Here is a 25270-nt window from a genome sequence, read left to right on the forward strand (position 1 = left end):
ATATTCTCATGGGATGAACAACCACAGCTATTCAAAGGCCAAGTGATCCTAATAAAATAGATGGGGGTTCCACAGAATATGACATAAATCATTGATACATACATTTATCACATGCTCACATGATTTTGGGAATGACCCTGACAACCGTTTTACAGCCACAGTGTAGGGAGAGATGGGTGTGCATGCACAGTTCTCTAAGTTCACTTGTATGAGAATACTGCAAATACCCATAGCTGCTTCCTTGACCATTTGCAACACTTCTGTATATGTGAATGAAGAGATGTGTACATGGGCAGCCATATCTCCCTTCACAGTGGGTGCAAAAAGGGGAATCAGGCACTCCAGTTCTCATAATACATGCAGGTTCCAGTAGTGGCTGTTTATAGCCATAATGTGCAGAGGAGAAGACCCCTTAACACTCATGTCATATAAATATCAAACAGCACAGGTTTTCTGACAATGAATGCCTGATCCTTGTTCTGCTACTGGTCACCAAATCCATTTAATGATGGGACAGTTGGCCATTCATACTTAAGGTTCTCTTCATTAAGGTCTATGGGTATTACTCAACAGTTTGCATACCATCCACAGACTTGTATGAATAGAGCCATGTACAAGCGTCATCTCCTTTCCTGTCACACCCGCCGGATTAGAGATCTAATATGCTCGCCATTTTCTAAATCTCTGCTTGCTGAGAGTAAACAAACTTTAATCTATAGGTTAACATCCAGTTTTGAGCATTTTCTGCTCACACCGAACCGAACAAAACCTGTAAGCAGGGATTTACTGGCAGCCAGCAGAGATCTTGAAAACTGCAATAAAAGGAAAATATGAAGTGGATTACAAAGCCTATCTTTTGGCAACCATTTGTCCATACTGGGTATATATTGCAATGTAAGCCGAGCATCTGAGCTGCCCTTAGGTAGATTTAAAAAGAATAAACCCTATAAAGACACTTGTCTGATTAAAACACAGAAAACAGACGTTAAAAATTACTTTACTTTTAATGCATTTTCAGGAAGGAGGCCATTATCCAGAGAAGTAGACAGCATGCCAAATAACGTGTTACTGTAGATGTCATTAGACAAGGGGACTCGGAACTCACAAGGTGAAGAAAAAGTTGGCATCAAGCGAGCAGGAAAGTGGCGCTGAAAAGTAAATTACAAATGATGCTAGGAGTTTTCCCTTATCCAAAGTGAGAAACAGTACACCCTACTACCAAGGTGATCCCCCTCCCCCCAAGCTATGGAAATATATATTAAATACAGAATACAAATACGATTTAATACACATAAAAAGATAAATATATGTATAAAAAAGTGCAAAGCTTAATAAATGGAGAAGCCTTCAGGTTATTTTGGCAACCCTCCCCCACCCCTCATCCATTAGCTGATTCTCCATTTTGTTTTGTTTGCAGCAGACAAGCATACCTTCATATGAATGATGAATGAGCTTTCTCCTGGGAATTATTGTGCTTGACACAATTCCTTCCCCTGTCCCTCACAATGTAACTAAGAAGCACTAACCGCGGCATGGCCGGAGAAAGTGCAAGTACAACAGATCATCTCAATTAGTCCAAACAAGACGACCGATGCCCCCTTTTTAATCTGTTCACCAAAGTCAGCAGCATTTGTGATCAATATCTGAAAGTCTGAATGCTTTGCTTTCATCTATGGGTGGCTCTGATAATCAATCTTGTGGCTGACAAGACCCTTTTCAATTACAACATACTGTAGGACAGTCTGGAAAATAACCTACAAATGCTACATCATTCTTCCACGTTGGCTCTATAATAGCAAAGACAATGACTACATAAAATAATCTAAATTTCCCCCATCCCACCCCCGATACCATTCTGTAGTGTAGAACAGCATCACTATTATCCATGGGCAAAGTTCAGTATTGCAGTGCCAGACTCCACCGATGGACAAGAGTGAAGCTTCTTCTAGGCTAAGGCCCCACATAGCAGGCCGCAGCAAAAAACAACAAAACCGCTGCAGCAATTAATGGCATATTTTTCCAGTGTTTTTCACAGAAAGTCTGCAGTTTTCCTCTGTGGACTTTCTGTTTCCATTATACCTATAGGGAAACCGCCAGTGTTTCATAGGTATAATTGACATGATGCAATTTCCAAAACCGAGATGGTTTTGGACAGAGCAGTGTATCCATTGCTTGTATTTTTCCACAAGGTGTGGATGGGTTTCGCAAGAATCTTATCTACTTTGCAGTGGCAGTAAAATGCAGTTTTTAGTCGTTTATGCCACGTGGGGCCCGGGCCTTAGACCCTTTTTTTTCTATGGTGCACAACCCCTTAAGGCCAGGGCCTCACGTTGGGAAATGCGTTTTACAGTACTTTATGCATTTCCGTTGCGGTCTTTTCCAAAGCATTTTTCAGCTGCAGCTCACTACGTGGGGTCTTAGCCTTAAGGTTGGGGACAAATACTGCAGACATGCTGAATTTCTGATACTCAATGTATTCTGACAGTTGCTGCCACAAAAAAAACACCTAAAATCAGGTGGGGATTTTTTTGCTGTAGTTTATTTGCAGAAATCACTGAAATCCACAAGAACGGCCATGCTGTGGGTGTAAAATCTGCAAGTCATTTTGTGCTGAAAATTATAGGAGCAGCATGTGGATGAGGTTTGTTTAGCCCCCTGCAATTATTCCCCAAGTACCCTCAGCCTAAAGGGGTTCCAAGGAATGAACAAGTCTTGTCTTTTTGATCTGTAAATCAAATTGATGGCCCTTTGTCCACAGGTCACCTATCAAGAGTGATCAGTAGGTGCTTAAAATGAGTTATCTGACAATCAGGACACCCACAAATCTGCTGTTGTGGGAGCTGCGCTATCGCCAATGTTTACATGACAGGAGCTGCTGCACTGCTCACTTGCTGTACAAAGTATTGCAATAGGTTCAGGTACTGCAGCACTCCACCATAAACTTCAATGGGGCAGTGCTGCAGTACTTAAACCTACTGCTACACCTTTTTTCTTAAATGTAGATTGTGAGCCCCATATAGGGCTCACAATGTACGGTACATTTTTCCCTATCAGTATGTCTTTGGAGTATGAGAGGAAACCCACACAAACAAGGGGAGAACATACAAACTCCTTGCAGATGTTTTGTCCTTGGCAGGATTCAAACCTAGGACGCAGTGCTAACCACTGAGCCACCGTGTTGCCCTCTACTGCTACACCTTGTATGGTGAGTGAGCAGCACGGCTCCCTAATATTAACATTACCAAGATCTGTACTGTTCCACAACAGCTGATCTACAGTGGTCATGGCTGTCAGATTAGTGCAGTTCTAATATTCATGTTCTATTCTCCCCTATAACCTCTAGGATCCACAAAAATCTCTGCTTTCATTTGGGCAGACACCATTTATAGAGATGAATGTGAGCAATGGAATAAAGAAGCAGTTTCAAAAGGTGCAGAGGTGTAAACTTCCATATCCAGGCCTCTACATGTAGAGGAGCGGACATTGGGATCTAAGGTGTCATTTATTAGTAAAGTGTCTCACAAACCAAGTGAATTCACAGTATAGTGAAGAGTTCAGAAACTTTGTAACATTTTCCATTCTCTACTATTTTCTATATTTCTGCTTACAAACACTAGATATAAATCTGTCCTTGCCCATCAGTTTCTCACAGCATCTTCGCTGTAAAAAGTATTAGGTTTGCACATATTTGTAGTGTCAGTTCCAGAACTGTCTAATATACTTTGTGCTTCAAGTCATCACAGTGTCCAAGATATCTGCATGCTGTGAATGAGAGCATGTATTTGTATTCAGAGCCAGCAAACCTGTACATACATAGTCCTTGCAGCGAAGAGAACAGAACTGTATCCTATCCAGGAAATCTTCTTTAGCAGCCTGAAGACCAGGATGAACAGCTCACAGAGGATTGCATAGAATGGATCCAACTGTATAAGCTTAGGAGGAGAGAACTTGCTATTAGAGATGAGCAAATAGATTTGTCACAAATCGAATTCTTCACTAATTTCCCAAAAGTTTAAGATTTCAGCAAATCTAAAACTTTTGGGATTTGTTTGCCATTTTTTCAAATTAGAAGATGACACAGAAGGATCAAATCACCTAGAATGGAAGACCCACAGCCTTCCCCATAATGCTTTGCAGGCATTCCTTCCGCTAGCATAGTCAATCATGAGTATATATTGCTGTCACTTGGTCATTACTAATGTTATCTTGGATTTAAGGATCTTGAAAAGGGGTTGAATACAGTCTGAGGAGACCTCAGAGTGTCAAACATGACTTTTTAGGACAATTGGGACACTCTGATCCAGACCAAACAGAATCTGATAGATTCAAACAAAAACAAAAAAAAAATTCTAAAATTTCGAATGATGAGGGTCCCAATTGGATGTCCATAAAGGATAAGAAATAAAAATGTGATTACAATCAGAATGAAAGCCATACTAATAAGATATGCAATTAAAAATGGCTGGGTAGTTTTACCAACCTGACAAGCGATAAGACCTTATGTCTTATAAGGAAAAATAATTGTCACAAAAAGGGAAATACCGCAATTTAAGAACCCATTTTATTAACAAGACATGATGTCACCAGAGGTCTTGGCATGCCCATGTATTGCATGGTTGTCTTCTCAATTAAAACCGGTTAGCAAAGTCAGTTTGCTCTTTGGGTAATCTGCCAAACAAGAGGGGGGAACCCCCTTTAAATCAGAAAGAAATGCCAACAAAATGTAAATAAATTTACATTTCCAAAACTGGAAATTCTAATGTGACCTTAACTCTCAAGCTTCACCAGGCAAGTCATAATCATCCTTAATACATAAGGATACATGCTCAAGTAGGTGGAGCTGTAATTTGCATCCCTTGACACCCCATCAGATTAGCCCTTGGCCACTGTTATCTTTGTCAAAAAATATATGACACTTTTCAAGTATACATAATTCAGGACACCTTCCATATTCAACAGGTTCTCCATTCCAAAATGACATGGACGGAGCAAAGATTTCCATGACGGCAGTGTTGCATGACCGGGAGACAGGTGCTTTGTAAGATCATGTATTTGCTGTCAGTGTTCGGTTATGAATGGAGGTTAATATTTAGTAAATGTCGGTTATGCGTACATGACCAGATGACTGTATAGAATCATCCACAAATGAAGTCAAGTCTGGGTACAACACAAGTGCACACAGAGTAAATGTAGTATTAAAAGGCATTGATGAGAATAGCTGGTCAAGGAGACAGACTCTGTGAGGTTGTTGTGTCCTCTGTGGGCAGTATTTCGATACTGCTGTCTGGCTGACTGGGGGACACACTGTCGGTGAGATCTAGTTCATGGACCTGGCTTGGAGAGAGGGGCTGTGGAGGGCTGGCTGTGTCTGTGCTGGGTGCTGGACTTTTCACATCTGCCATACCGAGCAGCTCTTTAATATTGAGAGGCAATTCCTGCAAATGGAGAAAGACACTGATGAAAAACAGCCTAATGTTCATTAAAATTAACCCAATGCTTCCTGCAAATATTTCTGTGAAGGGACACAATCTCAAATTACAACTGAGCATCACCAGAGACATGAAATCCTGCACGGTGTTTGAACAGATACCTAGAGACTGCACCCGAGATCTATGTTTAGGATAAATTTCTCTACACTGCATTTTCCATTACAATGCCCTTGCACTGTTAACTTTGCATTAACTTCAAGATTTCATTCCCCAGTTTTGGTGGAGTATAGAACAATCTAACAAGGGCATATATACAGGAGCACAATGGAAATTCTTAAAGAAACATGGTGGCAGTTGTATTTCTATTTCTTATAGACAGATCATCCCTGATTCATGAGACTCCTGGTAGCTTTTATAACAGCACTTACTTAGGGCTGGTAGGGCATTGCATTGCTACAAGTTAAACTAGGTGAATGCACCTAACCCCTTAAGGACCAGGCCATTTTTTGGTTTCGCATTTTCGTTTTTCCCTCCTCACATTTCAAGAGCCATAACTTTTTCATTTTTCAGTTCACAGAGTCACATGATAGCTTATTGTTTGCGGGACAAATTGTACTTTGTAATGGCACCATTCAATATGCTGTGCAATGTACTGGGAAGCTGGAAAAAAATTCAGAATGAGGCGCAATTGGAGAAAAAATGCATTTGCGCCATTTTCTTATGGGTTTAATTTTTACAGCATTCACTGTTTGGTAAAAATGACATGTTACCTGTGTTCTACGTGTCAGTACAAACGCGGTGATACCAAATTTATATAGTATTTGAAATTTTTTGATACTTTTAAAAAAATGATAAAATTTGCAAAATAGAAAAAAAAATTTGTGTCATCATGTTCTAACACCTGTAACTTTTTCATATTTCCATGTATGGAGCTGGTTGTGGTGTCTTTTTATGCGGGACAAGATGACGTTTCTATTGATACCATTTGGGGAAAGATCTGATGGTTTGATCACTTTTTATTCAATTTTTTATAGGAGGCAAAGTGTTGAAAAAAACGCTTTTTGGCTGTTTTTATTTTTTTTGCCGCTACGCCGTTCGCAGTACGGGATAAATGTTTTAATATTCTAATAGTTCAGGCATTTTGGAGCGCAGGGATACCTAATATGTTTATGTTTAATGTTCTTTAATTACTTTTATAGCTGATCTAGGGAAAGGGGGGTGATTTGAACTTTTATATTTTTTTTATTTTTTTTAATACTTTTAAAAACTTTTTTTTTTCTTCTGTTACATTTATGATCAGACCCCTTAGGTACCTTGAAACCTAGGGAGTCTGATCGCTCATACTATTCACTGCAATACTACAGTATTGCAGTGAATAGGAAAATCGCAGCACTTCTATTAGACGATGCCTCTGGCATCGTCTAATAGATCTAGTACAGAGACAAGCCTGGAAGCCTTCAATAGGCTTCCGGCTGTCATAGCACCCGATCACCGCCCTCATGTGACGTTCAGGAGGGCGGCAATCGGCTAAACATGGCGGCGCCCGTGCCGCCGGCGCCGTTTACACACTGCGGTCACATTTGACCGCAGTGTGTGAAGGGTTAACAGCACCGACCGCTGCTGTTAGTGGCAGGTCCTGGCTGTATGATACAGCCGGCATCTGCCGTGTATGGAGCGAGCTCAGCGTGTGAGCTCGCTCCATACATCCCCATGCAACCCATGACGTACAGTTACGTCAAGGGTCGCTAAGGGGCTAAGCATTGCATAGGAAACAATGGAGAAACAAAAGAAACAGGAAAATAACATCTGTGTGCCCATCCAGAGGGTGAAGAGTCACATTTGACACTTTACAGACTTATTAAACACTTGATACATTTGGCATAACGTATGTTAGACAGTTTTTTAGTGCAACTTATTCCAGAATTCTGACACATTTTACTTATGAGTAAATCTCATTCACTGTGTCAGATCCCCAGTAATATTAAGGCGTTTGATACATATATAGAAATAGATTTCAGATTTTGGGCCATTCTGACTAGATTTCTATAACCTAAGAGTTTAGGGACCTGTTTAAAAACATTTATTTATTTATTTATTTATTTATTTATTTATTTATGTATCAGTTATTTTACTATCATTTTACAGGAAGTTAATTCTACTGTAATATTTGAAATAACTGCAGGAATTTGGCATAAATCAGAGGTATGGTTATGTTCAGATAATGCCTTTGCTACAAATGAATTTGAAACAGTTGCAATGAATCAATTTATTTAACTATAAAATCTATGTAAACCAATGCCCTTCTGACTCACGTCCATTTGGCCAGAACATTATCTGAGCATAACGTCAGACAGGTGGGCTCTGACTATAGATCAGCAGCCCCCAATCCATGATGTTTAAAGGGGCCTCCTGGAATTAGCTTTAAAACACACACACACAAAAATTTAGTTAGGGTACTTGCCTGATACCTACCTACATCCACAGTAAGATTTGCTTCCAGGGGTACGATTGTGGAAAAATATGGCTGCTATTCAACCTCTTTATGTAAAATTTGTCCTGGACAGGTTCCCTTCTGCTAGAGGGGGCACAGTTTGGGTTTGGGCTGAGGGCTAATATAATTGGTTTCAGTTCAGTTTATTAATCTGCCAGGATTTCTGAGGCAGCTTTATAAGCATATCTGGCACTCCGATTTGTTAAATGATCAGATGGCTATACAAATTAGATTAAAGGGGTTGTCCCATCTCAAGGATACTATCTACACTGGTAGCTTATGTACTCTAAATTGATAATTTTTCCTAAATATATTGTTTTAGAAATGCTGCTTTGTTTGGCTCCTATGTGAACTTATTCCTCCCATTGTTTAAACAGCGTTGCTGTAACCACAGATCTGTAGGACAACTGACAACACTCACTCACTTCTCTTGCGGCAGGACAATCAGTTCAGCTAATTGCAGTTTGCTGATAAAACCTGAGTATGTTATCTCTCTATGTAAACACACAGATAACACTGAGTTGTTCTCTATAAGCATGTGCAGAATATCTGATCTGCATAAGTATTATGATCCTTCTCATGCCCGTTCAGCAAGCTAGGAGGGGCGGTGGGGCAGAGAAATACAGGAAGTGAGAAGAAAAGACTGCAGGCAGACTGTTGAAACTGAGATGGGAAAAACCTTTTAAAGGGAATGTCTGTTTCAGTCTATTATTTATTAGGCCGGGTTCACACGATGTATTTTGGCACGTAATGTAGCACGTAGACGCCGCGGGAGCTTTTGTGGGCCGTATACGCTCCCATTGATTTCAATGGGAGCCGGGACCATATACGCGGCGCTATTTTGCGGCCGCCGCAAAATCACGGCCGCAAAATAGCGCCGCGTATACGATCCACGCTCCCATTGAAATCAAAGGGAGTGTATACGGCCCGCAAAAGCTCCCGCGCCATCTACGTGCCACATTGCGTGCCAAAATACATCGTGTGAACCTGGCCTTACTGCTATTGGGGTCATAAACATAACAAACCAGTACTCATCTCTCCCTGGGCCTCCATTTCTAGCAGCAGAAACTCCACTCATCTATATACAGATCCCTGGCTGTGTGTTCCAGGTGACCACTGCAGCCACTCATACGACTTAGAGGTCACCTCTTCACAAACTGCACACGACAGCAGTCACATGTCCTTTATGAAGAGGTCACCGTTGATTTGACTGAAAAGGTCACCTTGCACAGGAAGACCTGTATACAGACAAATGGAGCTGCTGCCACTGGAAACGGAGGCCTGGGGAAAGGAGAATACTGATTTGTTATATCTATGGTTCAACTAGCAGCAATATTAAATTTAAGAAAAAAAAAAACTCTTAATATCAGTCCAATACACAGATCCCATTGGTACCAAACTAAATATCTAAAGTGTGTAGGGGCCTTTGGACTTTTCTATGATGGCAGACATCTGGGAAGAGTAGCATTGGGCAGGAAGATTTCAACATATCCAATACTCGCAGAGGAGATATGCCAGGCTTATTCACCTCTCCCCACATTTTTGGAGACACATGCATGAGTATAGGGAAAGCTTCAGGAAATGAGTGCTAGCTTATAAATAAATGACAACTCATACCTTGTTTTCAGGCTGAAGCTTGCTAGAACTAAGTACAGTGGAATATATTGGCAGCAAATGGCAAAGGTTATTTTGTTTATAGTTAAAGAAGAACTCTCAGGAATTTGTTTTTCATTCGCTGTATACCTAGTCCCCCAGTGTATATATGAATGCCAGTAATGCCTTTTTATCAGTTATTCCTTTCTATCTGAATTCTTCTCCTTTGCTAAGTTATGTGATCTCACAGACCTAACAAAGTATAGATGGAATTATGGTAGATACTAGAATGGAGTAAGTAAGATCAGGTTCTGCCTGGTATGCTGTGGACTCAGTATGTGGCGCTGCGTCCAGTGACTATTAGTATAAGGCACCACCTGCTGTATCCACCTCAGACTATGCAGGTTAGGGTTGTATATAGAGGAGGCATAGTTAGCCTCTACTTCAACAATTCAACACACTAAAATGGTGAGGCTCTGGGTGTGTTAGCTGTGATGGCAGGCAGAGACTGGCAGACCGCACAGCTGACACTCCTGGAGCCGAGGCAGCGCCAACTACTGGATCTATGACACACCTGATTTAAACCAATCCATTGTAGTCTTGAGAGAAAATAGCTCCTGTATCACGGACTGCACCACAAAGACTCTCCACAGGGGGGACAAAAACTCCTGTCACTAACTGATGTAGAGTAGAGAGTTTGTGTGACAACTAAGGAGAAGGCGCTCACAGATCAGTCTGCCTTACTATATACTTCTAGAGAGAGGAGACACTCTATTGTAGGGATACGAGAGCAGAAAAATACGAAAGACGACTGGAAAGTGACAGACAGTTGGGTGAGGGGTGCAAGGATGGAAAACTGTTTTTGTGGGCGTTCTTCTTTAACACAAGCAGCAACAATACAAAATAATCAACAAACCAACAAGGAGTGAGACAAAGCTGACCCTCTCTTACAAAGTACAACAATACCTGTGACAAGACCTTCCAAAATAACAGACTCAAGATACTACAAAGCCCAAGCTAATCCAATATAGGGCTGGCTGGTGAATGAGAGGCAATGGAGAGGTCAACAAGCACTGGCAGGGATACAACGCTAGCAGCAATAACCCCTGTACTCACCTGACAGTGTGCCAGCTGCTGATTCAGGGCTTCAGCCCGACACAGAATGTCCTCCACGCTCATCTTCATGGTCAGCTCATTAATGTGCTGAACAGGAACAAAGACAACAGATACATAAGGTTTGTAAAGCAGAAGGAGCCTCAATATACCAAGAGAGACTAATCACAGAGAACAGAAAAAATGAAGAATAGAATATATAGGCATACTGGATTTCAGTTCATACAAGTCATCAATGCTTGAGATTTGTTAGAAGGAAATATGTCACTCACAAAAGGTGTGTTAAGCAGCAGCACTGTATACCAATTCTGTTTACTCCCCTCACCATACACACAGTGACCAGCACCTTACCTACAACTAAAGCTGACCATATACATGGCTTATCAGCACCAATACCCTGCTGTGCACCTACAGTGAAATGCAAAAACTACAGCGTTCTTAAACGCTCTTATGGTATGTTCACAAGGCAGAAAATGGATTCCGCGTGTGAGCATACCGCGCAGCTAGCCACAACGGAATGCCGATGCAGTGCACCAACATCCTAACACGGCATTCCGCTCCAGATTAGGCCCGAATGAATGGGCCTAATCGGGAGGAAGTCTCATGCTGTGGACGCTACGGCTGAGTCAGCCGCGGAGTCCGCGGGAAGAAGGGGCATGTCACTTATTTTTTCTGCTACTAGCTAGCGGGAAAAAGAAGCGAGCGGCCCCCATTGAAGTCAACGGGAGCCGTTTTTGACAGCGGATTTTGAGGCGGATTCCGCGTCAAAATCAGCTGCCAAACATCTCTGTGTGAACTAGCCCTGTATACTAGGCGAGTTACACTGAATAGTTATGATGCTCTTTTGTTCGATGAGTCAGACGTACAACCCAGCTTCACTGCACAAGTGATAGAGGTACAAGGCATGCACACTGAAGGTGAGGTGGACGCCTCTGGCATCAGGGAAGAACTGTGCCAACGCAGGAGGCGGAATATAGAGCATTTTGATTGCAGGCACGGACGGCTTTATAACAGGATGATTTGGGAAAGTCCTCAGTATCCCAAATCTCAGTGACAGATTACCTTTGATTAAAAAAAAAAAAAAAAAAGAACATTGTTCAGAGGAAGGAAATTTGTTGCACTTGAAAAAGGGCCTGAGGAGCCCAAAACGCGTTGTGCCGAATAAAGACTGTTTTTTTGGGTGAGCGCTGCCTTTTGCATTCTTTTTTGAAGAGTGTGGTCCCTATTAGCAGATTACCTTTGAATTTTTTTACTACAAAATTAGGGTTGTAATATGAGAAAACATCATATAAAGAGATTATGTCTAAAATGTAAAACCTAATCCTCATTCAGTCTGCTTGTCGACAGACTTCAATTTATATTTACATATGGCCTATGCCCCCCCCCCACCTCCCTGGCAGCTTATATAACTATAAAATTTTCATTGCAAGAGAAAACTACAATTGGATGGATGAGAGGCTTTGTTTCACTCACTTTGAGGATCTCATTGAAGCCATAGTCAGAGTTCATTAATGCTTCCCGCTCCAAATCAAGAATGCCACAACCAACAAGAAGATGAAAGTTAGGACATGGTAACCCCGTCCACAGCACCTTGATGCAAACACAAACAAGAAAGATCATTTATTTATGTGCATGAGTATTATTATAACAGATCTGATTTTGGATGAAATTTGGCATGAAGAATTGTGTCTAGATTTTCACACCAAACATCTGATATGTGGGAGGCATGAAGCTGTTCAGAGCAATACTCAACATTATGAGGAATAGGATTTATTACTCTAATGAACAATAATCTATGGATTCTCACTACTATGAAGATTGGGAGGTTTTAAAGTCACTGACCACTCACAATGTTGTTACCTAAACAGGTTCTGTCACCAGAACCTAGCAAATCCACCCAAACAAACAAATGAATTGATTCAGGTGACCCTAACACAACAGTGCTTTCCCCTTTTGGATCAGGGTCTCCATTGCCCAGATATTGTGGTTTCTGTCAATATGCAAAAGAGCACTTTGGAGAAACAACAACGCTCTCATTCCTCCAAAGTGGTAAGTAGTAATACCCTCATTGCTTTAAAGAGTTCATAAGCATATGGACAAAAGCAACAGTATTTCAGTAACTGAGGCACCAACTTACAAGGGGAAAACACGGCCTAATTCAGATGGCCCTGACCTCATCTATATGCAGGCTGGGTGGATGTACTGGATTCTGGTGACAGAATGTGGAAATATTGGGACTGTAAATACAGTCATGGTCATGCTTTAAATGTAAAGTAAAGAGTTTATTCCGTCAATTAAAATAGGGTAATGTCTGTATGAGAAGTACACAATAGACTTACTAACAAGACTCAATATTCATTTCTTGCTTTGACTCTCTTTGTGTCCAAAGGACATGTGACTGGAAGAGTGTGGTATCCAACTCTTTGTGGCAGATGCGGCAGATGTCCTGTCTGGCAATCATATGAATATCAGCTTTCCCCATCCCTCAGAGGTAACATGGCAGCACCCGTCATGTAGACAACATACGGCCTGATCATTTTTACAGCTAAGGCAAACATTAATACCCTGACAGTTTGTCCACGTGACAGGCATAAGCATGTTCCCAAGGTTGGGCAAGTTCATATGTAAGGCAGGTGAGACATCTTAACACAACTCTTTTGGAATTGAGACTATTAACTATTGTTTCCAACACAACGATAAAGAACTGAGTCTTATTACATGGTGCCTGGCCTTTATGGTATATAAAATAAATGCATACATATGCACAAAAACACTGAAAAGTTTAATATTTTTTTAGGACTTAAAGAAGACTGCAGTAACTGGCTAGTGTCATAAGTGTAATTTGTACATATACTGATGTACAGTAATCAGGGGTGAACCTACCCCTTTCACCGCCCGAGGCGAACTACAGAAAGCCCCCCCCCCAGAGGAGGGGCCGGGCGAAGGGGCGTGGTCGAGCGAAGGGGCAGGGCTTAGCACCGTTCGCAGGCAGAGAGCAGGCACGGAGATGACCTGCTCTCTGCCTGAGCGTGAGGGGAGGCTGCTGGAGCAGCGCTGCTCCAGTGGCCTCCCCAATCCACCGCTCGGTGCTAAGCTTAGGTAATCAAAAATGCCGCCCTCCCTGGGGTCCTGACATAGCGCCGCCTGAAGCACTCACTTCAGGTCGCCTCATGGGAGGTGCGGCGCTGACAGTAATGCCAGCTAAACTATATACAATGCAAACCCTTTAATCTGTAATCTAATAATTCAACAACCATCTGCCTGATTATAAGTGGAATGCCTATTAAGACAACCTTAGGTAGTATGACTACTATAAAAGGATCTCTAGCCCTTCTTATTTGTGTGTGGGCCATCATTGTATTCCATCGTGAGACTATTAATAGCCAATCCCTGCTGATGACATCCCTATGAAAAAGGACATAATAAAGGTGGCCAACACTGGGCTCCATATAGAAGACATGAATCCACTTGTGACTAATTCTCACCTCCCATAAGAGAAGTATATCTTGGAAAGAGAATTCCCTTTTGAACCAAATGAGCAACCACCTAAAACAGCAACTAAGATTTCCAGATTCTTTGGAATCTAAAGGAACAAAAGAGAGAAAAAAAATCATAAATATTTACTATGATTAAAAAGAAATACCACTTTTATCAGCAGTGCATGACAGTCTGGTCATAAGCCGCACCATCAGCATCTGTTCTACAAAAGTGGGGCTTCTGCAGTAATGACAAGTGATGACCTAGGGTTCTAGCATCTAGACTCCAGCAACTTGGGAGCTGTAACAGGAAAGGGGTCTGTCCTAGATGGAAATCCCCATTAAGCATTGGTTCCTACTAGTGCCGTGTTCAGGCAGGCATGCTGTAAAATACATCTATAATAACACATGGCAAAACATGGAACTGCTCATTAAATTTAATTAACTATTAAAAAGGGAGAGTAAAATCTGATGATACAAACTGCTTCATTACCAAAGTTCATTAACTAAGTGAACAATAAAATGTATAGAAGCTATGGCCAAGCAGAGAGTCAGATGGACGCGCTTCACTTAGACACCCAGGGGACTAGAAAATTGTTTACCTGCCAGCGCAAACCAGGGAAGTAGATCCCTGATTTCACTGTCCACCCATCAACTTGTGCCCTTTGCCGGAATTACAGAGAGTAAAACCACATGTGAGTCTCAGAAGCAGTCTCCAGTCCTCAACTTCAACTCCCACAGTGAATTTCCTGGCTCTCACCCCCAGATCCAAATCCTACCTCTACTGGCCATCTTGGCATTCAGCTGTCCCATTTAACGCAACAAGCTGCAAAACTTCAATCCCTGACTCTCAGTGCAAAAAGGAACACAGAGGAACGCCTTTTGCCTTGGACTTTCCTTAAGGGACCAATTACAGGCCAGTTTCCCTATTGAGCTAGTCACAAGGGAACACTTCATGGCTGCACGGACCTCTCCAGTCTCCTCCTACATTAGTAGCACAGTATAGCAGTATAATGTAATATGGGTTCCTGCATGGACTCAGCGGTACAACAGCTACCTGTAACAACCCAAGATGCCATCCTCTCTCACTCTTAAAAAGAAATAATTTCAAGTATGGAGACTGCATTTTTTTATTTGGCTTAGATCATTATATTCAGTATGTCTTTGGAATGTGGGAAGAAACCCACGCAAACACAGGGAGAACATACAAAATACTTACAGGTGTAGTCCTCGGCTGATTTCGAATCCAGGACTCCAACTCTGCAAAGTTGTAGTGCTAGCCACTGAAGTTACCCAGGAGTGTGAGCCACATATGTGTTGGGTAACAGTGGTTTAAAGAGTCTAAACCGGGGATTTTGTAATAATAATTATCCAACATGCTATATCTAAGATATATAGAATTAAGAGGTTTGGGGCCACTGTCGATACCTATCACCTCTCTCATTAAAGGATACGCACACATGGGTAACTCAAAATAACTTCCTAATTCCGATATTTAAGAACAGAGTAGAGTTACATATATTTTTAGGAATTTTATTTTATTTTTTTCAGTAAAATTTATGTCTTCATTTTCAACTCTCTTGTTAGGATTTATCCTTATTAGCAGAGACACTAACCACTGAGCCAAGCAAATACCATGTGCTCTCTTTCCTTCCAAGCAAGATGACATACAAGGCCCTAGGAAACCCCAATAGACATAATGTTGGCCCAGAGCCCAAAGTCTAGCATATCTGATTCTGCTGTCTGCCCCCTTTTCATCTATGGATTTAACAATGCCAAGGCGTCCTCTTAGGCAACTGACCTTACCACCATAATCTCCTTGCTCTGGAGATAAAGTCCTCATTACCCCCTTTTCTCCAAAAAGAGCTGGAAGAGACATGCTGCAAGCTATCCACTAACAAGAAATCTGAATTTTAAAACCTGGGGCAACAAATACACTCCATTGAATCTAGACTGGATTCAATACTGGCAAATGTCAACAATAGTGCAAGTAGTATACCTGATCTGTATGCACAATTGCAGCAAATCAACAAGAAACTTGAAGACTTGGAAAACCACTCAAGGAGGGTTAATTTTACTGGAGTCAGTTGTGGACCTGGAAGCAGGCTTCTAGGAACTAAATCAGACTCCGATCACATAGTTAGTAGACATCTACCATGAAACAGATCGCATCCACCTCGCCCTCAGAGGACCTCGATAAGATGGACAGCCACTGAGAAGCCAACTTTATATAATATGAAACAGAAGCTGGAAAAGGCAACCAGAAATGCACAGGTCATCAAAACAGGCAACCATGAAGTTACTGGGTTGAGCTTAGCAGCAGTTGATAATGAAGCCCATTGATAGAAAGCAATGCCCCTAAAGGCCTTTTCTGCTCATTTGAATACGGAAAAAAGGATAATTTTTACAAGAATGGAAAAGTGATCCTGAATAAGAAATACAACATTGTAAACTGTGTGGACAGCCTTACAAGGTACTGTGATTACGTTAGATCTCAATTTTGCGCTGCCAGACTCCCTTTAACTTACATTGGTTCCTTGTGCCTTCCAGATTATGTCAAACGTATCCTGGAGCTTCTCCACTGTACTTCATAAGATTCAGAACACAGGAACAAAGGTACCATTTAACATACCTAGTGAGTATGTCCAACAGGCCAGCGATTTTGGATAAGAGTATACTACTTGATTTTGTCAGTCACAGGAGACTTTTGGTCCCTCATTCTCCTCATTGCTGGGAAATGTGACAGACACTTCTCTCCTATCCATAAGGTACACAACCCCTTTAAGAGTGGTCGATACAATCACATCTAGTATTCCATTAGATGGATTCGGTTATTGGTTTCACTTGACATACAGCGATACCATTTCAAGGCTACCTGTATAATTTGCAAGTTTATCTGCTGTACCTGTATTGCATCTGGACACTGTTCCATATGTTTGATGTAAAATATCATGTAAGGTAGTGATTTAAGAAAAAAAAAAAAGCAATAAAAAAACTATTGAATGTAAAAATGGTATAGTAGAAATGAGTTCAAGGTAGGGCTGAGCAATTAATCCAATTAAAAGATATTTTTCTGTCTTTATCAATTGATGGCCTGTCATTAAAGGGGCTCTATCACTGGGAAAAGTCATTTTTATCTAATCACATGCTTGCATAGGCTTTAGAAAGGCTATTCCACACCTACCTTTTGTATGTAGATTGCCTCAGTGGTGTCTGAATAAGTCAGTTTTTATTCATATGCTAATGAGCCTCCAGCCAGCTCAGGAAGTTCCCAGCAGCCTCCTCTCTATTATCTTCTATGTGTGTGAAGCAAACAGGAAAGGAGTCATCAGCAGCAGCCTCCCATAGGAAACAGCAGAGAGAGGTGTGCACCATCTAACGTGCACTAGTCTAATTAGCATATGAATATAAACGGACTTATTTAGAAATCACTGAGGCAATCTACATACAAAAGGTAGGTGTGAAATAGACTTTCTAAAGGCTATGCAAAGGTGTGATTAGTTAAAAATGACTTTTCCTAGTGATAGAGCCCCTTTAAGAGACGTTATCAATTGAAGGTGAAGCATACACTGTGGCCTCTTCAAATAGCTGATCACCAAGGGTCACCCCCCCACCACCTAATCTTCAATTGGTGGTGGTGGTGGGGGGGTGCTAGGACTAGACCTATTTACAGGCAAACCTCTGCCTGCACTACAGCTGTACAAGACACACCTCAGACAACAAGCTCCATAAGACACAGATTAAGATACAAACCTAGGAAATCACAAAGCACAGGATCCAGTACACGTAGCAGAAGGTTGAGCTGGGACAGCTGTCTCTTCATACTTTCCTGGCTCTCCTCAAAGTTGTGGTGCTGAGATGCAGAAGAAACAAATCAATGCATTGATCACAAGCTGCTCTCCCTAAGCACTGACTGTACTGAGCGGTAACAGTAGCTGTCAGCAAATACTATGTGGTTATACATATAGTAAAATTCTTTTAGATGGGTATCAATGGGACCTGTCAGATGACAGATTATGAGATAGGCAGGGAAAAGAAGCGATATATAGTCTGTCGTCATTATGTGGTCTCAGATATAGAGTAAGGAACTATATTTAGAGGTCTCTACTGCAGAGGGGGATTTCTCCATTTAGAGGAATCTAACACAGAGGACGAGGACTTCCTTCATTCAGAAGTGGAGGAGTGGGACTTTATCCATTTACTTGCCTCTGCTTTTAGGTTTATTTTGTTGGTGTTGTCTTGGGTTTGGAAGTAAAGTTAAGGTGAATTATTATTGGGACTGCATTTATCCTCAATACATCATTCCATGTGGAAGATGAGATCTGGCTCAATGTCACAGGCAGGTACAGAGGCAGCGAAAGCAGATCTACAGCCTCAGTCCTATACAAAACGCTCCTCATATTTCAGCATCCTTAACAAAGTAACATGGGGTAAATAGAGATATTTTAGAGTTAACTGCAGTCGCATCTGAATTTTTATGTTTAAAGTGGATTTAGACATGAATGGAATTCTGTCAGCAGTTTAGACCCTACAAAATTACTGTCCTCACTATATAGAAGACCTTGAGACCTGTTTAAGCATACCTATGGATCACTGGTGGATTATTCATTCCTTATTCTCTTTTTAATCAAACACTGTTCCCACAATTGTCTTCTGTGTGTTTCTGACAGTTAAAGGGGTTATTCCACAAAAACTAGTTATCTGTCATCCATAGGATAGGGGATTAATTCCTGATCAGTAAGTCCCCCACTAATCCAGAAAATGGAGGGGATGGGTTCTTCTTCCCTACTGCCCATTCAGACTGACCACAGCCAGGCTGAATGTAAGCAGGACTATTGGTGGCCAGCAATCCCATTCAATTCAATGAGAGTGCCAAAGATAATGGTACTATCTTTTAGGATACTAAGTATACTTATCCCCTATACACTTGGGTCCAATAACCAGTGATCAGGAAGGGTGGAGGACAGAAAGGCCCACATGCCTACTCCTTGTGAATAGATGACTGACGCTCCATTCACTACTCTGCCAGGACTGCAACCTCTGGCAGCCCCATAGCAGTAAATGGAGTACTGGTTATGCAGGCACACTTATGTTGCATTGACAAAGAGGGGACATGTGAACTTCCGGTCTCTCATTGTCCTCATTACTGGGGGTTCCTGCAGACAGACCTCCAGCAATCATATCCCGCATCACATGAACCCTCAATAGCACAACCCTGTTAAGTGACCTCAACAAGGACACTACAACCTATCAGTCATTTTGTAAGCAATAACTTTGCAGAAACCAGACAATATGGCGTTTTTGTGTACTTTGTTCCCATTTATTTAAAAAAAAAACAAAAAAACACTTGAGGGCAGATGCTTGTGTATACTATAGCCTTGATTCCACCTAAAACTCTTTCTCATGATGTTGATACTAAAACCACCTCCATAGGCATGTTTAAACAGATCTCTAGGTCTGCACGGTCAAAACTGCGGATGGACTCCTTTAAAAGGGACTGTTCACTCAAGCTATAGTACTGCTAGCCCCCCAGACATCTAGGGTCTATGAACAGGTGCTCCATTTAACACAGTAAAGAACTTACCACCATCTCCATAAATCCCGTGAAGCACCAAAAGGCGTCCACCTCATTCTGCATGACATATAGTATGGGAGAAAGGAGGTCGCTCATTCCCTGAACATAACCTAGGCAATAAAAACAAATATCAAGTCATTAGCACCCCCCACAATCCTAGTGATCCATACAGAATACACACAATAACAGAGGTCAAAAATGAAAAAAACTAAAAGTCTGATCTCCATTAGAAGTTTAATAAGTTATTGTACACTAGTATTACACAGTGACCATCTGTTTTCCAGGCATACATACCTCATCTGCTATAGCACCGCATTATGAAGAGGCAGTTCACTACATTATTGAACATCTATAACTTCTGCCTGCCCTCAAAAAAAATAGGTTCTGCAGCAGTTGAGGTGTGCATTACAATGACTAACAAAGCCTCTACTGAAAATCATTAGACACTATGCATTCAGTTACACAGACTGCGGCCTGTGCTTTTATCTCTTCAATGACTTCTAGCATTGATACAATATACAGTAGGGGGTAAATAACCTCCTATATAACTGTGATATATCACAGCGCCCTCAATAATTCCATTGTCAGAAGCAATACTAAGGGTGTTTGTACTAAATATTACACAATACATACCCAGATCAAAATTATACATGCAGTACGTCATCAAGGCATCATTAAGAAGGCCAAGTCCCGGGTTGTCATTCCCTTCATAGAACTTGTTGTTCCGGTCTGTACGACTGACATCTCTTTCTGCAGTAAAAGGTCAGGATATTAAAACTACCATTTAGGGTAGGTTCACACTACAATTGTAACCATCTGTTGCTCTCAACTGTCATGGGTGGGATGAAAGAAATAGACTATTACATAGATAGCATTAAGAACACAAACGCAGCCCCCTCAGTCTCTGTCTGTTCCTATAGACTCTAATGTAAACAATTTGACAAAGCTTTCCTCCATTACAGGTGAATAAAGTCCTGCATGTAGGACATTTTCTTCCATCAGAGAAGAAAAAACATGACAGAACAAAGCTTCAGTCTTGATATTTTACATGCAAGTGACTGCAGATGGACAATATCTGGAGGGTGCTCCATGTGCATTCTATACCTAATGTCTGTTACGCTCATCCTACGACATTTGCGTGAACCTACCCTTACACGGCCTACATTATACATGTATGCAATACATAAGAATGTTTTTTGGCAAAATCATCTTCTGACAGGTGACAAATACATGTGTGAAAATATCATTGGTAAAGTCTCATTTCCAGAAACAAGAGCTCAAGCACCTTTGGCGCAACTCTGAGATTTCTGTTACTCAAAACCTGACATTATGAAGACTCTAGTAAGTGGTATGAAAGTACTTTGAGTTTTCATCACTTTTCCTTCTGGAAATTATTGATGGTCCAAATTCAGACTTTAGTCATGTCATCATCTGTTTTTCTGTTTGATCCATTGCCCCCCCTAACTAGATGTAAAGGATGCCCCATCTTTGGGATCACAATGTAACTCCGCTAACTTACATTTGTTAGAGTCGCACTGTATTCTTTACAATGCAACAGGAATCACAACTAGAAACAATGTATAGTAGAGATGAGCGAGTAGTATTCGATAGAGTAGGTATTCGATCGAATACTACAGTATTCGAAATACTCGTACTCGATCGAGTACCACTCGCTATTCGAATGGAAAAGTTCGATGCAGAACCAGCATTGATTGGCCGAATGCTATACAGTCGGCCAATCAACGCTGGTTCTTCTCCTACCTTTAGAAGTCTTCTCCATGCAGCTTCCCCGCGGCGTCTTCCGGCTCTGAATTCACTCTGCCAGGCATCGGGTCTGGGCAGAGCCGACTGCACATGCCCACTTGTAGTGCGGGAATGCGCAGTCGGCTCTGCCCAGGCCCGATGCCTGGCAGAGTGAATTCAGAGCCGGAAGACGCCGCGGGGAAGCTGCACGGAGAAGACTTCTCAGAAGATCCAGCCCGACCCTCACTCGTGGACTTGGTAAGTATAATTTGATCGAACGTTGCCTACCCCTGAAACGAGTATTTTCCCCCCATAGACTATAATAGGGTTCCATATTCGATTCGAGTAGTTGAATATTGAGGGATTACTCGAAACGAATATCGAATCTCGAACATTTTACTGTTCGCTCATCTCTAATATATAGCCCTGCCCTAACTGTTTGCCTCTTCAATGTTCATGAAACTACCTGACAGCAGGAAGAAGAAAAAAAAAGTATGGGGGCTCATATCCCTATACTGCACCATATAAAATAATAATGTAAACCTCAGCATTTTTAAGGACCTACACAATCCAAGTTTTACATTGGGTCACAGGTTAAAATGTGGCGATAGGTTCTTTTTAAAGGATTTTTCCACTTTATAATGCGAGTATCCAGATAGCTGCTGTGCAGGGAAGGACTCACAGTACTAAATCATCTCTTGGGTCCATTCATGGTTAGGAATGAAAAGGGTAACAGAGGATTGCCTCCTACCAACTATAAAGTGATGGCATATTTTAACAAAATGGTAGAACTATGAGACAGGCTTTACCCCTTTTAAACTTCATAACCCCATAACTCCATGTGCTACATGCAAATTAAGGTGCCTCCTAGTCTAATAAGATGGCACCACATGAGAATATCTGGTCATGTCAGGTTTCTTAATAATGCCAAAAGCTGCATACTACAATCATAGCATAATACAAAGAGGTTTCCTACAGACCATCTAATAGGGAGTGCTACGTCAGGGGTGTGACTTGGTATGATTTTCCTTTTGAAGGGGGGTTATCCGGTTTAGAAAACCGATTTTCATAAATGTTATTAGGGGTTCTCTGTCCTGAATCCTCATCAGTTTGATAAAGTAAGGAGTGATTACAAAGAGTTTCTATAATTCGGGAGGCCCCAGCACTTCCTGCATTAGATAGACAGCCCCTTGATTTGAATTGCCACTGCATAAGGCTTTATTTAGGTATGCTTACTGCCTTGTTTCCTCACAAATTCCAGCTATTAACTGGGGCTCAAAGCACAGGAACACTTTGTGATTTGCTTATTGTGAAAGGACCCCAATAACAAGAAAGAATTCTCCAAGGGGAATGTTTCTCCTCCTCCTTTCTTAATAATCTGCCACACATGCTCCTGCTCCTTTAACTTCTTATACCTCTGCAAGCCCAAAATGTTACGGTAATACTGACCAATCAAACTGCGGTAACCTCTCAGCAGAGAATTCCTCTTCTCTTGGTCTTCACTCACAGATTTCCACTGCAGCTTCATACGGAAATACTCGTCCCTGGAACCAGCAAGACAAACACGAGAACATGTGTTGAACAGTGTCCCACGGAGATGGCACCAAGCCACTGCTATCTGCCCGCTTTCTTGGTTCTCTTACCATTCGGAATTTGTAAGATGCGTGGGAAGGCTGCATTAACCCTTCTATCCCTAGACTTTCTCCATCATTTATATCACAATACTACATAATCAATGGCTTTCAACAGTGAAGTATTTGTGGATTGGGGCTAATTTACATTAAAACTGTACACCTAGGCTGGTCACAGGTGTGGGGGGGAGGGGGATAATAAATATTCTAATTCAGAAAAGGTGTTTAAATAATTTTATTTAGTTTGGTGGAGTAAATACAAGAAAAATCATTGCCTGGGTTTGTCATTGGTCAAACATTAGCTCCATCTCCAATTTGGTGATACAAGTGCTGGATTTCTGACCAGCATAGGAGATAAAAGAACCATGGCTTTGCCTTTAGCAGCCTGACAACTATGTTATACTGGTTAATTGGTTTACATGGACGACTCAGACTATCTCCTGCCTGCGCCACTGTATGCAGTAGGAACTGACCCTCCCCATTACCCATCCCACTCGAGTAACAACTGCAATACTCCAGGGAATTTAAGACCTGCCCCCATTGCACCAACTACCTCATTTGCATAAGACTTCAACGTTTTTTTTTTTCTCCAAATCTACAAAAGTAACAAATAATAAGGATATGTTCATTATCACTGTAATGTGCTCTGCAATGTGATGGTTGCTGCTGTATATGCTTGGAGATGGGAGGTAGTATGGAATAGGCTCCCTGTAATGTAATGGCAGATCATAATTTCAAGTCCATAAATTGTCCCCCTCCTCAATGGAGTTTTAGACAACTACTTCTCACCCCATATTTTACAGGCCTTCTGGAAGTGACCTGAAAAAAAAAATCAGACTGGTTGATCCACCTGACAACCTTATATAAAGGGACTGCTGTGTTAGGAAGTGTATGCTTAGCAACCAGTCTAGACCTGTACTATACAGACAATAGAGCAAGGTAATGGCAGTTATAAGGTTGTGTAATTGAAAATAGCCAATGAAAATCAAAAAAAAGGAAAGAAAATAATTTTATGCAGTTTGAGCACGGCATGTATAGATTTCTAGGGAACACAAGCAAAACCAGAATTGCAGATACACTATAAAAGTGTCTGCACAAACACTGCACTACCCATACTGCTCACTAGGGGACTCACACATAACACTACTATCTGCAGAAGCGCTTACGTTTTTCTCCGTACTAAAGATTTTCTGTCTTCTGCTGTGCTATCCCATGGATAATAGCCGAGGAGATACTTCCAAGCATCTTTTCGAAGCCCTGGACACAAGCCCTAAAAATCAAATGAACAGCAGCACATTTCATTAAGTAGATGCCGGCAGTGTGCAATATCTGCAGTGTGCTAAGTAGATAATGTTGTGAAATGGCACCATCTTGTGTGTATGGAAGGAATTGCATACAAGCAGCAGATGCTTTGGACCACATATACTGCAGTGAATACTGCAGTGTATAGATCTCATCCCTGCTCTGCAGCCGCACTTACCCCAGAAAATATTCTCTTCTTCACACCATCCACATTCATCACTTGACCTTCAGAATTAATATAGGATTCCCATTCCTGCTCGCTGACAGGTGCCTGGCGCTGTACAACTGGACGCTCGCCCAGCTCCACTTGCTGAAATAGATTTCTGGATATCATTTTTACGGTCTAAACCCACAATAGCAATACCCAAACCTCTATAACACTTAGCATGCTGAACTCGAAGCAAAACCTGCTGCAATTACAAAACCCCTTTAATTTAATAAACCTTGTTCAATACGCCCCACAGTCCTCAGGGGTTCACATTGCAGTCTCCAATACACGAAGATTAAATCCCGGGCCCTGAATACTCACACAAGTGATGACTTCAAAACCTGGTTCATCCTCTAGCCCGACAGCCATCTCAGATAAGGGTCTTTGGTGATGTCCGTCCTGGTGCCGCAATGCTCCACGAAAAAAATTGGTAACTTTGGAGAACCCTCCAAATGTTGCAGAATATGGATCTTGGAAAAATCTCTGGATATGTCAAATAAAATTAAAAAAAAAAGTTTTCCTGTATGAACAAGTGATAACATGGGAACTAAACAGCAAATAGATCAGATAAAAGATACAGATTATCGTCAGCACAGTTTGGGCTGGTATAATTAGGCCGATACAAACGAGTGTTGATCAACGCAATACAGCCTTAAAGGGATTCTATTATTAGGATTCCCTTTTCTAACTACGGTAAGTACACGTAGGA

At 41.5% G+C, this 25270-nt stretch overlaps 1 protein-coding gene and 1 long non-coding RNA gene across 3 annotated transcripts in view; one reads left to right on the forward strand and one right to left on the reverse strand.

Moving 5' to 3' along the window:
- The window catches only part of LOC142210868 (uncharacterized), an 892280-nt gene that overhangs the window by 291717 nt on the left and 575293 nt on the right, over nucleotides 1-25270 (forward strand). The window lies entirely within an intron of this gene.
- TBC1D17 (TBC1 domain family member 17) overlaps nucleotides 986-25270 on the reverse strand; it is a 49446-nt gene continuing 25161 nt past the window's right edge. Inside the window, exons 7-18 of one of the 2 annotated variants that reach the window (XR_012717000.1) lie at nucleotides 24883-25044; nucleotides 24532-24663; nucleotides 24218-24321; nucleotides 22870-22964; nucleotides 20311-20427; nucleotides 19687-19787; nucleotides 17856-17955; nucleotides 14112-14209; nucleotides 12100-12216; nucleotides 10630-10716; nucleotides 3198-5435; nucleotides 986-2984 (exon numbers count right to left, since the gene is read on the reverse strand). Coding sequence is in view for 1 of the 2 variants with exons in the window: in XM_075280289.1 (XP_075136390.1) it covers nucleotides 5223-5435; nucleotides 10630-10716; nucleotides 12100-12216; nucleotides 14112-14209; nucleotides 17856-17955; nucleotides 19687-19787; nucleotides 20311-20427; nucleotides 22870-22964; nucleotides 24218-24321; nucleotides 24532-24663; nucleotides 24883-25044 (1326 nt within the window). In the remaining variant the exon portion in view is untranslated. Of the gene's footprint in view, nucleotides 5436-10629; nucleotides 10717-12099; nucleotides 12217-14111; nucleotides 14210-17855; nucleotides 17956-19686; nucleotides 19788-20310; nucleotides 20428-22869; nucleotides 22965-24217; nucleotides 24322-24531; nucleotides 24664-24882; nucleotides 25045-25270 lie in introns of both variants that reach the window. The other variant, XM_075280289.1, reaches the window with a different exon arrangement.

The sequence above is a fragment of the Leptodactylus fuscus genome, chromosome 6 (genome assembly GCF_031893055.1).
Source record: "Leptodactylus fuscus isolate aLepFus1 chromosome 6, aLepFus1.hap2, whole genome shotgun sequence".
Classification (NCBI taxonomy): Eukaryota; Metazoa; Chordata; class Amphibia; order Anura; family Leptodactylidae; genus Leptodactylus; species Leptodactylus fuscus.